A 15467-nucleotide genomic window follows, 5' to 3' on the forward strand; every position below is an offset into this window, starting at 1 on the left:
CTAAACTACACTATACTGACCACTATACTACACTGTCCACTACACTACACTGACCTCCATACTAAACTACACTATACTGACCACTATACTACACTGACCACCATACTACACTGACCACCATACTACACTGACCACTACACTACACTGACCTCCATACTAAACTACACTATACTGACCACTATACTAACCAGTATACTATACTACACTAACCAATATACTGACCACCATACTAGACTAACCACTATACTACACTACACTGTCCACTACACTAACCACCATACTAACCACTATACTACACTACACTCACCACCATACTACACTGTCCACTATACTACGCTGACCACCATACTACGCTGACCACCATACTACGCTGACCACCATACTACGCTGACCACCATACTACGCTGACCACCATACTACGCTGACCACCATACTACACTGACCACCATACTACACCGACCACCATACTACGCTGACCACCATACTATGCTGACCACCATACTACACTGACCACTATACTACACTGACCACTATACTACACTGACCTCCATACTAAACTACACTATACTGACCACTATACTACACTGACCACCATACTACACTGACCTCCATACTACACTGACCTCCATACTAAACTACACTATACTGATCACTATACTAACCAGTATACTATACTACACTAACCACTATACTGACCACCATACTACACTAACCACTATACTACACTACCCTGTCCACTACACTAACCACTATACTACACTACACTGTCCACTACACTAACTACTATACTACACTACACTGTCCACTACACTAACCACTATACTGTCCACTACACTGCCCCCCATAGTGACCACTACACTGACCTCCATACTATACTACACTACACTGTCCTGCCTATAGTCTCTCTCGCCCCCCCCCCCGGCCAGTAACAAGACTCTCACTCACCTTCTTATCCTGGCTGCATCGATCTGGATGAGGAGGAGAAGACAGCGGCGGCTCACGTTGTTTCTTCTCTCCCCTGCGCTCTGCTTGCTGCCGTGTTCAGTATCCAGCGCCCTGTGATTGGGCGTATGGGGGGTCATGTGCGGAGGCAGGACTTCAGGAGCGATCGAGGACAGGCCAGCCCTACGCCTCACATGACCCCCATACACCCAATCACAGGGCGCCGGACACTTAACATGGCGGCCGGAGCTCGGGGACACAGAATTAGAAATTAGGAGGAGGCAGCCAGTGACACATACTGGCGCCCCCCTACATATCGCGCCCGGGGCCACAGCACCCCCTGCACCCCCCACGCTACGCCACTGCGATGCTGCAATCGTACATTTCTGGTCGAATGTTCCGCCTACAAGCTATAGTATAATTCTAATTTTGTATGACACTAGTAATAATTAGATTTATTAATTATTATTACTAGTCAACCAACATTAGAATTCTTCTATAGCCTATGGGCGGAGCATTTGACCATAAATGTCCGCTCGCGGCGACTGCTTCGTCGAATCTTCATGTTGAATCTTTTCTCTCTATGTTGAATAATCTTGGACTAATAGAGTTAGGTTAGGCACATTTGACCACAGATTCGATGGACACAGATCGCTATTGTCAGCGTCATGTCGAATCTCCTATATATAGCGAACTGTTGCTGCAACAAAAACGAAAATAAAGCATTTGTTTGTGTCGGATTTTTCGGGTTTCAGATTCTGCACGTTCGTTATCGTTTGTTAAAACGATAACGAAAATACCTGAAATTCGGACGAAAATGCATTTGGACGAAAACGAATGCACATGTCTAGTGGCGATGCAGCTCAATGCATACATGAACCCAAAGACAAAAAGGTAATATGATGCAGCTTATCAGACCTTGAATGTGGTGGCTGCATTAGGTGAATGCAAAACTATGCCCTTCTCCCCCACTCCTAATGCATGTGTGTAGCACCCTGCATCCATCCTCTGCCCCCTTGCTCCAGATGTCCATCGTTGGAATTTAGTGGGCACTGCACAAGCATGGCCAATCACTTGCTTTCTAGTGGCTAGCAAGTAATTGTGATTTTCATGTCAGCTGTGGGTGGATGAGGTGGAGAGTGGGCATGTTGGAGCCCAGTGTGATAGCAGTAGTGGTGAGGGCAGACAGAAGTCACCACCCACTGGTTGCCAGCCACTGATTTAGAGCATACATGCATGTGAGGGGGTGCCCTGCCTACTACTGCACCCAGGTCAACTACCCCTCCTGCCCACCCCTTGTCCCAGCCATGGTTACAGGGGGAACTCAGAAAACACACTGCTGTGTTCATGCTACTGACATGTCATTTTGCCTTTAGTACCACTTCAACATCTCTGCTGGAGGGATCACAAATACAACAATACATTCTACAATGTATCACTCACATGTATGATAGAGGAGCAGGAGGAGGACACGGGTCATCCCGTCCAAGGCGACCACCGCCATTCTCATCTTCATATTCTGATTATTTCATCAAAGAGCACAAAGATCTCCACCTCAGTGTGTGCTGGAAAACTGAAAGGGAAACTGAACAGGAGATTGCAGAATCCAGATTTCCTGGAACACGGGATACTCCCTATTTTGTTAATATTTTATTATAGCTTTTCATGTGACATCACTGAAGAAAGTTTGCTACAATATAAAGTAGTGAGTGTACAGCTTGTATAACAGTGTAAACTTGCTGTCCCCTGAAAATAACTCAACACACAGCCATTAATGTCTAAACTGCTGGCAACAAAAGTGAGTACACCCCTAAGTGAAAATGACCAAATTGGGCCTAAAGTGTCAATATTTTGTGTGGCCACCATTAATTTCCAGCACTGCCTTAACCCTCTTGGGCATGGAGTTCACCAGAGCTTCACAGGTTACCACTGGAGTTCTCTTCCGCTCCTCCATGACGACATCACGGAGCTGGTGGATGTTAGAGACCTTGCGCTCCTCCACCTTCCGTTTGAGGATGCCCCACAGATGCTCAATAAGGTTTAGGTCTGGAGACATGCTTGGCCAGTCCATCACCTTTACCCTCAGCTTCTTTAGCAAGGCAGCGGTCGTCTTGGAGGTGTGTTTGGGGTCGTTATCATGTTGGAATACTGCCCTGCGGACCCAGTCTCCGAAGGGAGGGGATCATGCTCTGCTTCGGTATGTCACAGTACATGTTGGCATTCATGGTTCCCTCAAAGAACTGTAGTGCCCCAGTGCCAGCACCACGCATCCAGCCCCAGACCATGACACTCCCACCACCATACTTGACTGTAGGCAAGACACACTTGTCTTTGTACTCCTCACCTGGTTGCCGCCACACATGCTTGACACCGTCTGAACCAGATAAGTTTATCTTGGTCTCATCAGACCACAGGACATGGTTCCAGTAATCCATGTCCTTAGTCAGCTCTTCTTCAGCAAACTGTTTGCGGGTTTTCTTGTGCATCATCTTTAGAAGAGGCTTCCTTCTGGGGCAACAGCCATGCAGACCAATTTGATGCAGTGTGCGTTGTATGGTCTGAGCACTGACAGGCTGACCCCCCACTCCTTCAACCTCTGCAGCAATGCTGGCAGCACTCATATGTCTATTTCCCAAAGACAACCTCTGGATATGACACTGAGCACGTGCATTCAACTTCTTTAGTCGACCATGCCGAGGCCTGTTCTGAGTGGAACCTGTCCTGTTAAACCGCTGTATGGTCTTGGCCACCTTGCTGCAGCTCAGTTTCAGGGTTTTAGCAATCTTCTTATAGCCTAGGCCATCTTTATGTAGAGCAACAATTCTTTTTTTCAGATCCTCAGAGAGTTCTTTGCCATGAGGTACCATCTTGAACTTCCAGTGACCAGTATGAGAGAGTGAGAGCGATAACACCAAATTTAACACACCCACACCCCATTCACACCTGAGACCTTGTAACACTAACAAGTCACATAAGACCGGAGAGGGAAAATGGCTAATTGAGCCCAATTTGGACATTTTCACTTAGGGGTGTACTCACTTTTGTTGCCAGCGGTTTAGACTTTAATGGTTGTGTGTTGAGTTATTTTGAGGGGACAGCAAATTTACACTGTTATCCCTTTCATGACTAAGCCTATTTTTGAAATTTGGTGTTTACAAGTTAAAATCCGTATTTTTTGCTAGAAAATTACTTAGAACCCCCAAACATTATGTATATTTTTTTAGCAGAGAATCTAGAGAATAAAATGGAGATTGTTGCAATATTTTATATCACACGGTATTTGTGCAGCGGTGTTTTAAACGCAAATTTTTGGAAAAGGGACACTTTCATAAATTTTAAAAAATCCAAACAATAAAGTTACCCCAATTTTTTTGTATAATGTGAAAGATGATGTTACGCCGAGTAAATAGATACCAAACATGTCACGCTTTATAATTGCACGCACTCGTGGAATGGCGACAAACTACGGTACCTAAGAATTTCCATATGCGACGCTTTAAATTTTTTTTACGGTTACCAGGTTAGAGTTACAGAGGAGGTCTAGTGCTAGACCTCTGACAATCGCGGCGATACCTCACATGTGTGATTTGAACACCGTTTACATATGTGTGCGCGACTTCTGTATGCGTTTTCTTTGCTGCGCGAGCTCGCGGGGACGCGGGCACTTTAAAATTTATTTATTTTTTTCTTATTTATTTTTAAATTCATAAATTGTGTTTAAAAAAAAAAATGTTTTGATGACTTTTATTGCTGACACGAGGAATGTAAACATCCCTTGTGACAGTAATAGGTGGTGACCGGTACTCTTTATAGAGAGATCGGGGGTCTAAAAGACCCCCCATCCCTCCTTTACACTTCAAAGTATTCAGATCGCCGAAAACGGCGATTCTGAATACTGTGTACTTTTTAAAAACTGGCGCCATTGGCAGCCGAGTAAACGGGAAGTGACGTCATGACGTCGCTTCCGCGTTTACAATTTGAAGGTTGGAACGAAGCCGCCCACAGCTTCGTTCTAGCCCGCCCCCAGCCGCCGGAGGCATCGGATTGGTCACCGAGCCTCCGGATCGACCGGGAGGCCCGGTAAGAGCGGCGGGAGGCGGCGGGAGGGGGGGATGTCCCCTCCCGCTGCTCCGGTATAACAGCCGAGCGGCTTTTAGCCACATCGGTTGTTATACACGGATAGCCAATTGCCGGCTCTAAACAACGGTACCGGGATGGTGCCTGCAGCTGCGGGCATCATCCCGGTATAACCCCCGAAAGCCGAGTACGCATATGTGCGTACGGTCAGCGGGAAGGGGTTAAACAATCTGTACACTCACTACTTTACATTGTAGCAAAGTGCCATTCCTTCAGTGTTGTCACATGAAAAGATAGAATAAAATATTTACAAAAATGTGAGGGGTATACTCACTTTTGTGAGATACTGTACCTGCCTATCAATCTGAATAATGGGGTCAATCGTAGCTCAGCAGGATCCTATATACCTTTATGTAACACTAAACAATATCATTGTTCCCCGAAAATAATTCATGAACGCCCACTGCTTAATGGTCCTGTATTTCTCATGAGATTGTTTCTTTCTATGTTTCTCTGCTTCCTTTTAATGTTCTCGTTATGATCTGGAACCTCTCCTTTTCCCCTCACTTCTCTATGTTTGAAATGAGTAGTGCACTACTCAACCCATAGTCAATAGTCTATCTTGGGAGTGAACAAGAGAGGAGACTACATTCCCGCATCACTGGATTTTTTTTTCCAATTCTTTATTTCTTTACAGGTATACAGAGATAAGTCTATTGGGAGCATAAAACATCCCCACTTATTCATATTATATACATATTTCAAACCAAAACACCATTTCCAAATCAAAATCTGCATTCCTGTTTTTTTATTTTTTTATACATACAAGACAAAATCAATTCCCCTTTACCACCTCCTACTCCGTGGCCCGAAACCCTAATTGGCCAGAAAAAAAAAAAAAAAGGGACCCCTCCTCCCCTAGTAGCCACCCCGTCCAGAGAGGTTCCAGGACCTCTAACTGCCTTACTATATCCCCCCCTTTGCCCTTCCTGCATATCCTACTCTGCTTACTCCTCTCCAATCAACCTCTTCCCCTCCTCCGTTTGTAAAAATACCTCCCAGGGAGCCCATATTTGAGTAATACATTCCCTTCTGTCCGGGGTCATAGGTATCAAATTTTCCATTATCCCAATTCTTCTGACTTTATTAAGCCACATAGAAATCTGAGGGGGTCGTGTCTCCTTCCAACACATGGGAATGCAGCTTTTTGCTGCATTCACCAAGTGGCTTACGACCGAGTTCTTATATCTCCTAACTGGGATTTGTGAGCACCGTAATAAGAAAAAGGACAGGTCCTCGGGGATCTGATATTCAGTAAATAGTTAAGTGATTCTCTGTACTTCTTGCCAGAACTGTCTAATTACTGGACACGACCAAAAAATTTGAAATATAGTTCCTCGTCCATGACAGCCTCTCCAGCAACCCTCTGGGAAGAATTTGTTCAGTACCGATGGGGTATAATACCAGTGTGTCAGTAGCTTATAATTCAACTCCTGTATCTTAATACACCTAGATGATTTTAACGTCAGATGTATTATTTTCTGGCGTTGGTCTGGTGTGAAAGTTTGGAAAAAGAGAGATCAATCCCCCAAGGTGGGGTTTTCTGGCAGCAAAAATTAAATTATAGAGTCAAAGTATGTAAAAATTTAAAAAGTTTATTGTACACAAAATCACATATCATGAAAGTTAAAAAAATGAGCTCTAGTAGGAAGTGTTTTGAACCTTTAAGAACGACATACACTATACCAACATATTTCCATAATAGCATTAGACAAGAATGTCAGCAATATGAGAAATAAACCTGACGCGTTTCAACCCATATACTAGGGGTCTTCTTCAGAGGGTCAGTCTGTTGAGAGATATGTGATATAAGTACACATGTAACAGGGCACTTACATATAATAACAGTAATATACAACGTATACACCTGATATAATTACCCAACAGTGTATGTCCAGCAAGGAAAGAGGAGACTTCCTACATGTAGATCCCTTTAAAAGCTGCTCACTCTCTCACCCCCAGAGGGTCCCAGGGCACCTCCACCGGCACCACAACCAGAAAGAGGGGGCAGTAGTCCACCGATGTGGCTTACGAGAAGTCACACTGAGGGGTCGCCCCCCCCATCGGGCCAAGTGATCGGTCAAGGGGAAAAAAGCCACACCTGCAGCGGAGATCCAAAAAGAAAAGACTAAACAATGTGTCTCTATATATAAAAAAGGATTATTTCAAAAAATTATTATATATATAGTTAGCCAAAGAAGTGGTCAATTGACCGACTACCAGGCACCAATCTAACTGCATTCCGTATATGCAGCTAGCAGCCTCTAGGTACTTAGCAACTATATTTTTACTAAACAAAAATAGATAAATATAAAAGAATAAATAGGTAGGTAAGTTTGATGGTTGAACGAAGTAATGGATTGGAGGGTCAGGGTAATATATGTCAGCCCAATTAGAATACCGAGATTGTGAGAAATTGAAGAGAAGACAGTAAAGTGTGGAATATGTGATGAAATACTTGTGTATGCTTAGTATAGAGAAAGTGACCCAAAAGGGGTGAAGAGTAGTGTATGGAGTGTGTGCAAAACCATAGTGAGAAACTAGTGGGGCACAGGGGTGCAAGGAGTGAACAGTGTGTGACTAAGAGAGAAGAAAGAGAAGTCACCACTAGGGCCTAATACAAAAATAAACAACAGGATGAATCCGAATATACCTTAATGAGTGTTGAAGCAGATATGAAGCTGCGCCAAATCGCCCTATATAAACAGACTATGGTTTGTGACCTGGCCCGGGATTGGCCACAAGTTGTGTCAGGCTCAGTGGATCAGTGTCCAAACCGAGTCGACAAGTCTGAAATACATGTATATAAGAAAAGGTACCATGAGTATCTACACAAAGGTACATAATATCTTTGTTCCAAAGTATAAGTATAAAGGCAAAAGATGGTGCAAGAACATACTGCTCAAGTGTGTACTTACAGTGCAGGAGCTGCATAGATTTCTGACCCACCAAGTAGAGAGGCTACAAATCCAGAAACATTCATAAATATATATACTTACTAGGGGCGTGGCCTAATCAAAATGGATCCACTGCAGGTGTGCATCCCCCCCAAAAAAATACCCCCCATCGGGGGCCGATCAGATAGACCGTCATGGGCGGCATGGCCGCCATTCAGGCAGCCTCGTGTGGCTTCCCCGGCGTTCGGGACGGGCGTGCGGCCCCGCAATGACGTCATTCCCGTCATAACCACGTGACGCACCTACGTCACGGCGCACGCACTGGGCCCCGCGCATGCGCAGTGACGTGAACGTCCGGGAATGGTCCGGAACGCCGCCGGCAAGGAGAAAAAATCCCCAATGCTGCAGCCGGTACCAGCCCGGGTGCCTGATGGGGACAAACAGGGGGAGGAGCCGCTAGATGGTAACTGGTTCCCCCCCTTGCTGGGAAGGCACATCAGAGGAAGAGACCCCCCGATCCGGAAGTAGCGGCAGCGAGTGTGTCAGATCCCTAAGGGGAGAGAGAGAGGGCCAAAACAGGAAACATCGCAACCATTTTACATTTGCTTACAAACAGAAAAAAATATGTAAAAACAAATGATACATGACATGCGTGGGTATATTCTCCCAAACTCATTTCAATTGACATGGTGATATAAACCAGACATCATATATAATATATACATATACATGAGACATCATTACAAGTAAGGAACAATAATCACATTCATTGATAACTCTGCAAGGAAACAACAAAATATATAAAACAAGGTGGAATAGGACAAAATAAAAAAAAAAAAAGCAAAACCGAAAAACAAATCATCCAAGAAGGGGAAGGGAAATATAACAACCAAAGAGACAATCAAAGGGGGCCTTTTTTGGTTGGAAAGAAAAGGACTTCTAAGGGTATTTATTGGGTTTTCCCTGAAACAAAGCCCTTTAGAAATGGGGCAAATGAGATAGCCTCATTTAATCCTGGAAAAGAGGTGGCATCTAATTTGAATATCCACCTCTGTTCATGTTGCAACAAAGTTTTATTTCAATCACCGCCTCAATCTGGTATATGAATCTGATCGAGTGCGGTGAAGGATACTTTGGGCATCCTGTAGTTATGCACTGTCACCACATGTCCCCCAAGTGGCACATAGTGGTTGCCGATTTGCATGTGATAGATATGTTTTGAGATACGGCGATGGAATTCCTGTTTTGTCTTCCCGACATAGTATGCCCCGCATTCGCAAGACATGAGGTACACCATTCCTCTGGTCTGGCAGTTGGTGAAGTGCGCGGGCTTAAACAGTACTCCATTCGGAAGGCGGAATGTTTTTTCCCATCTTATGTATTGGCAAAAGGAGCAATGCCCACATGGGAATGATCCAAAGATTGAACAATGTTTCAATCTTTTTTGTTTGTCCTTGAACTCACTTTGGACCATTTTATCCTTTAATGAGGTGGCCCGTCTGAAGGTAATAGAAGGGCTGGCTGAAATAAACCCACTAACCTTGGGATCGTCCCTAAGTATGGACGAATGTCTTTGAATGATGTTCCTAATCGAGTGGTGCTGTTTGGAGAATCGAAGGATGATCCTCTTTTTGGATAACAGGTCACATCGGGATTGTACGGCTGCTCTATTGTAAGCCTTGCGTAGACAGGAACGACTATAACCACGTCCCAACAATCTAGTCTGAAGGTTATATGCTTCCTGTTTGAAAGAAGTATCGTCAGACGGACGGACCACGTTGCCTCCCATATCTGATGGTTTTATTGTAATTTTGGCATTGTTGCATAAAGAGTCTACAGCCCTTGCTTCATCAACAGTTACATTTTGGGGAGATGTTTTTTTACGTGGAAGTTTGGAGATATCCCTGAGTGTTTGTTTGACAAAGATCTGTATACTTGGATTCAAACCAAGAGGAGGAAATTTAGCCAAAGGTTTCTTAAAGATTGTTGCAGGATTCCGTGTGGGTTCATTAGCATTCTCAAGCAAGGTTTCCAGATCAATTTGATCTATCAAGTCTAGGGTGTTATTTTCCTGGAATAAAACTGTCAGATCACGTAAGGCTTTAAATTCCTTCATACTAAAACTAGCCCAGTCTGTCGTATCAATATTCGTATCTGTTTTTGCATGAAGGTTCTTAAGTAATAGCCGACGTGCAAAAAGCTGCAAATCGGTAACCACTTCAAATAAATCAAAGTTTTCCTGTGGGCAAAAAGTCAGTCCACGTGACAATACATCAATTTCCACTGTTGACAGGGGATAGGACGACAGGTTAATCACGCTGAGGGATTCTGTTGAATCCGCGTGATGTAAGCATCCAGGTTCCCTGCTCTCCTGTGTGTTTGGGGTGAGGGGGATCCCCGTAGCGAGTTTAAAGGACTTTGAAACCCAGGTTTCAAACGCCCTGTTGTTTGATTTTTGTGGGTCATATTTGTTGAACTATTAGAGGATGAGGAGTCTGTCTCATTCGTACCCGTATTTAGCATATCATGCTTGAAACTGGGGGGTATTGTGTGCTCATAGGTCAGAGCACCCTGATTCCCTTCCACAGTGGTCTCCACAGTGCGCTTTTTTCTATCTTGTTCAGGGGAGCTCATTTCTTAACTTTCATGATATGTGATTTTTTTGTACAATAAACTTTTTCAATTTTTACATACTTTGACTCTATAATTTAATTTTTGCTGCCAGAAAACCCCACCTTGGGGGATTTTTCTCTCTTTTTCCTTTGTTAATATCAGGGGTCAGTAGCATTCTTTCCACTTCTTGTGTGTCTTTTTTCTCTTCTTCTAGTATTTTTTGGGTGGTTAAACACCCCTTCCCCCTTTTGACACATGAGAGGTGAGACATGAGCTTCAGAATGTAAGGTGTTTTTTTCATTTATTGTTGATATCTGCATTTTATCAGTACTTATCGGTGTTAACATGAATAACTTCCAGGGAGATGAGTGGGCTAATCTTATGTCAAGTTATGAAACTGATTTTGAACAGGGGGTTCGTGTGAAAACCCTAATCTCATCCCTCTTTCAAAAACTGAACAGAGTTTTGGAGAAAAAATTTACACTCTTCTGGCATGTAAAATCCCTAGATAGATACAGTAAGGAGAAGATTAACCCCCTAGGACTTCGTGTCCAGATTTTTCCCAATTTGGACCACATTAGCGCTGAATGTAAAAAGGAGTGGGAGGCAAACTTAGACGCATGTTCCCAGGAAATGATGGCCAATCTCGTCCGAGAATACAATAAACAAATGGCACTGTTGGATATAGAAATTGGCCACATAGAAGTGGCCATACTCTCTATTTGGAACAACAGGGGAACCTTCGGGACGGCCTGTCGACCTATGATAGGGGCGTCCTACAGAAGAAGGAATCAAAGTTCTGGAGAGATAGAATACTCACACTCCAAGAACTCAAAAAAATAAGTACCATGCACCGCAACAACAACTTAAAGATATGAATAGTACGTTAAAATCTAAGAAGGGATCTAACCCCAATCAGAATCCCAAAACACCATCCAAGGCACGTGGCAAATTTAAAAGGAGCCATAACAATAGGGGCTCCCCTGAACAAGATAGAAAAAAGTGCACTGTGGAGACCACTGTGGAAGGGAATTAGGGTCCTCTGACCTATGAGCACACAATACCCCCTGGTTTCAAGCATGATATACTAAATACGGGTACTAAATACGGGTACAAGTGAGACAGACTCCTCATCCTCTAATAGTTCAACAAATATGACCCACAAAAATCAAACAACAGGGCGTTTGAAACCTGGGCTTCAAAGTCCTTTAAACTCGCTACGGGGATTCCCCCCACCCCAAACAAACAGGGGAGCAGGGAACCTGGATGCTTACATCACGCGGATTCAACAGAATCCCTCAGCGTGATTAACCTGTCGTCCTATCCCCTATCCCAGTGGAAATTGATGTGTTGTCACGTGGACTGACTTTTTGCCCACAGGAAAACTTTGATTTATTTGAAGTGGTTACCGATTTGCAGCTTTTTGCACGTCGGCTATTACTTAAGAGCCTTCATGCGAAAACAGATACGAATAATGATACGACAGACTGTGCTAGTTTTAGTATGAAGGAATTTAAAGCCTTACGTGATCTGACACTTTTATTCCAGGAAAATAACACCCTAGACTTGATAGATCAAATTGATCTGGAAACCTTGCTTGAGAATACTAATGAACCCACACGGAATCCTGCAACAAGCTTTAAGAAACCTTCGGCTAAATTTCCTCCTCTTGGTTTGAATCCAAGTATAGAGATCTTTGTCAAACAAACACTCAGGGATATCTCCAAACTTCCACGTAAAAAAAACATCTCCCCAAAATTTAACTGTTGATGAAGCAAGGGCTGTAGACTCTTTTTGCAACAATGCCAAAATTACAATAAAACCATCGGATAAGGGAGGCAACGTGGTCCTGATGGACAATCAGGATTACGTGCGCATGATGTGCCAAGACATTCTGGACAATAGGGAGTGGTATAAAACCATTCCCACGAAACTTATACAAGTCTCCTATACTAAATTCTATGATTTGATCCAATCAGCTTTCAAAAGAGGGGTTATCACCAAAGATCAATATGAGTTCATTGGGATTAAACATCCATGGGTAGCTACATTTTATAGTTTGCCCAAAATCCACAAAAGCCAGACAAAACCTCCCCGGGCGACCAATCGTCTCCGGGAATGGAAGAATATCTGAAAACCTGAGTAAGGTTATCGATTCCTTCCTACAACCGTCGTCCTTGTGTATGCCTTCCTTCTTGAAGGACACAATACACCTGTTGAAATCAGTTAAGGAGATAACCCTCCCTGCAAATTCACTCTTGGTAGCCATCGATGTTGAGGCCCTGTACAGCTCGATCCCCCACAACAAGGGGATCGCATCTGTACGGGCACTCCTACAGCGGAGCCAGAAATACGATGAAGCATTGAATGATTTTATCATTAATGGTCTTGAATATATCCTGCATCACAACTTCTTCTTCTTCAACAACTCCCACTACCTACAGGTGCAGGGAGTGACCATGGGCACTTGCTTTTCCCCCGGCCTATGCCAACTTGTACCTGGGGGAGTGGGAGAAAGCTCTCCTAGATGACGGGGACCTCGTCATGTATACGAGCCACATTTTTCTGTGGCTACGATACATTGATGACGTTCTCCTCATCTGGGAGGGCTCTGAGGAGATGCTGTTAAAATTCTTTGACTGTATCAATCGGAATAAACACAATCTGAAGTTTACCATGACTTATGATCACAAACAAATGACGTTTTTGGACGTCCAGCTGAGACGTAGCCCTGAAGATAAAATTTCTAGTACTCTGTTTCGAAAAAGCACCGCAGGAAACACAGTACTCCATGCGGACAGTTTTCATCCCACAGTACTAAAAAAGTCTATCCCGTATGGACAATACCTGCGTTTACGCAGGAATTGTTCTGACGATACTTCTTTCAAACAGGAAGCATATAACCTTGAGACTAGATTGTTGGCACGTGGTTATAGTCAGTCCTGTCTACGCAAGGCTTACAATAGAGCAGCCGTACAATCCCGATGTGACCTGTTATCCAAAAAGAGGACGGTGGATGATCATGGTATGGATCCTACCAGGATCATCCTTCGATTCTCCAAACAGCACCACTCAATTAGGAACATCATTCAAAGACATTGGTCCATACTTAGGGACGATCCCAAGGTTAGTGGATTTATTTCAGCCAGCCCTTCTATTACCTTCAGACAGGCCACCTCATTAAAGGATAAAATGGTCCAAAGCGAGTTCATGGACGAACAAAAAAGATTGAAACATTGTTCAATCTTTGTATCGTTCCCATGTGGGCATTGCTCCTTTTGCCAATACATAAGACAGGAAAAAACATTCCGCCTTCCGAATGGAGTACTGTTTAAGCCCGCACACTTCACCAACTGCCAGACCAGAGGAGTGGTGTACCTCATGTCTTGCGAATGCGGGGCATACTATGTCGGGAAGACAAAACAAGAATTCCATCGCCGTATCTCAAAACTTATCTATCACATGCAAATCGGTAACCACTATGTGCCACTTGGGCGACATGTGGTGACAGTGCATAACTACAGGATGCCCAAAGTATCCTTCACCGCACTCGATCGAATTCATATACCAGATCGAGGCGGTGATTGGAATAAAACTTTGTTGTAACATGAATAGAGGTGGATATTCAAATTAGATGCCACCTCTTTTCCAGGATTAAATGAGGCTATCTCATTTGCTCCATTTCTAAAGGGCTTTGTTTCAGGGAAAACCCAATAAATACTCTTATGCCGCGTACACACGGTTGGACTTTTCGGCTACAAAAGTCCGACAGCCCGTCCGACAGACTTTCGACGGACTTTCGATGGACTTTCAACGGACTTTTGGCGTACTTGCGGCGGACTTTCTAATGAACGGACTTACCTACATACGATCACACAAAAGTCAGACGGATTCGTACGTGATTACGTACACCGGACTAAAATAAGGAAGTTGATAGCCAGTAGCCAATAGCTGCCCTAGCGTGGGTTTTTGTCCGTTGGACTAGCATACAGACGAGCGGATTTCTGGGTCCGGCGGAGTTACAACGTAAAGATTTGAAGCATGTTTCAAATCTAAAGTCCGTCAGATTTGCAGCTGGAAAAGTCCGCAGAAAGCCCGGGGAAGCCCACACACGATCGGATTGTCCACCGTATTTGGTCCGTCGGCATCCGTCGGACTTTTGTAGACGAAAAGTCCGACCGTGTGTACGCGGCATTAGAAGTCCTTTTCTTTCCAACCAAAAAAGGCCCCCTTTGATTGTCTCTTTGGTTGTTTATATTTCCCTTCCCCTTCTTGGATGATTTGTTTTTCGGTTTTGCTTTTTATTTTTATTTTGTCCTATTGCACCTTGTTTTATTTACCGTATTTATCGGCGTATAACACGCACAGGCGTATAACACGCACATTCATTTTCAGAGGGAAGTTTCAGGAAAAAAACTTAAATTTTAAATAAGGAACTTTGAAGCAAAATAAGGGTCAGTGCCCATCAGCCTCACCATTGCCTTCAATGCAGCCTGATCAATGCCCATCTGCAGCCTCACAAGTGCCATCAATGCAGCCTCCTCAGTCCACATCAATGCAGCCTCGCCATTGCCATCAATGCAACCTGATCGATGCCCATCTGCAGCCTAGAGGGGACAGGGAGGGGGGTGGGATGAGCGCTGACAGATTACATACAGTGAGAATCTCCTATGATAGACAGAACAGTGGTCCAATGGCGGCCCAGGAGACGGAACTTCCTATTATAGAGGCCACCAAGTAAACAGGAGTTTCTCACTGTATGTAATCTGACGCCGCTCGTCCTGCCCCCTTCCCTGTCCCCTCCAAGGCAGCTAAAATTGAAGTATTGGCGTATAACACGCACACGCTATTTGCACCCAATTTTCATGGTGAAAAAGT

The 15467-nt window shown here is 44.0% G+C and overlaps 1 protein-coding gene across 2 annotated transcripts in view; it reads right to left on the minus strand.

Moving 5' to 3' along the window:
- LOC141148554 (uncharacterized) overlaps window positions 1-15467 on the minus strand; it is a 456462-nt gene that overhangs the window by 157555 nt on the left and 283440 nt on the right. The window contains exon 1 of one of the 2 annotated variants that reach the window (XM_073636104.1): window positions 2386-2525. The exons of the other annotated variant lie outside the window; for it this stretch is intronic. Coding sequence (XP_073492205.1) covers window positions 2386-2458 — 73 coding nt within the window. The 5' untranslated portion in view covers window positions 2459-2525. Of the gene's footprint in view, window positions 1-2385; window positions 2526-15467 lie in introns of those variants that run through there. 2 annotated transcript variants of the gene reach the window in all.

Source organism: Aquarana catesbeiana, linkage group LG06 (assembly GCF_042186555.1).
Source record: "Aquarana catesbeiana isolate 2022-GZ linkage group LG06, ASM4218655v1, whole genome shotgun sequence".
NCBI lineage: Eukaryota > Metazoa > Chordata > Amphibia > Anura > Ranidae > Aquarana > Aquarana catesbeiana.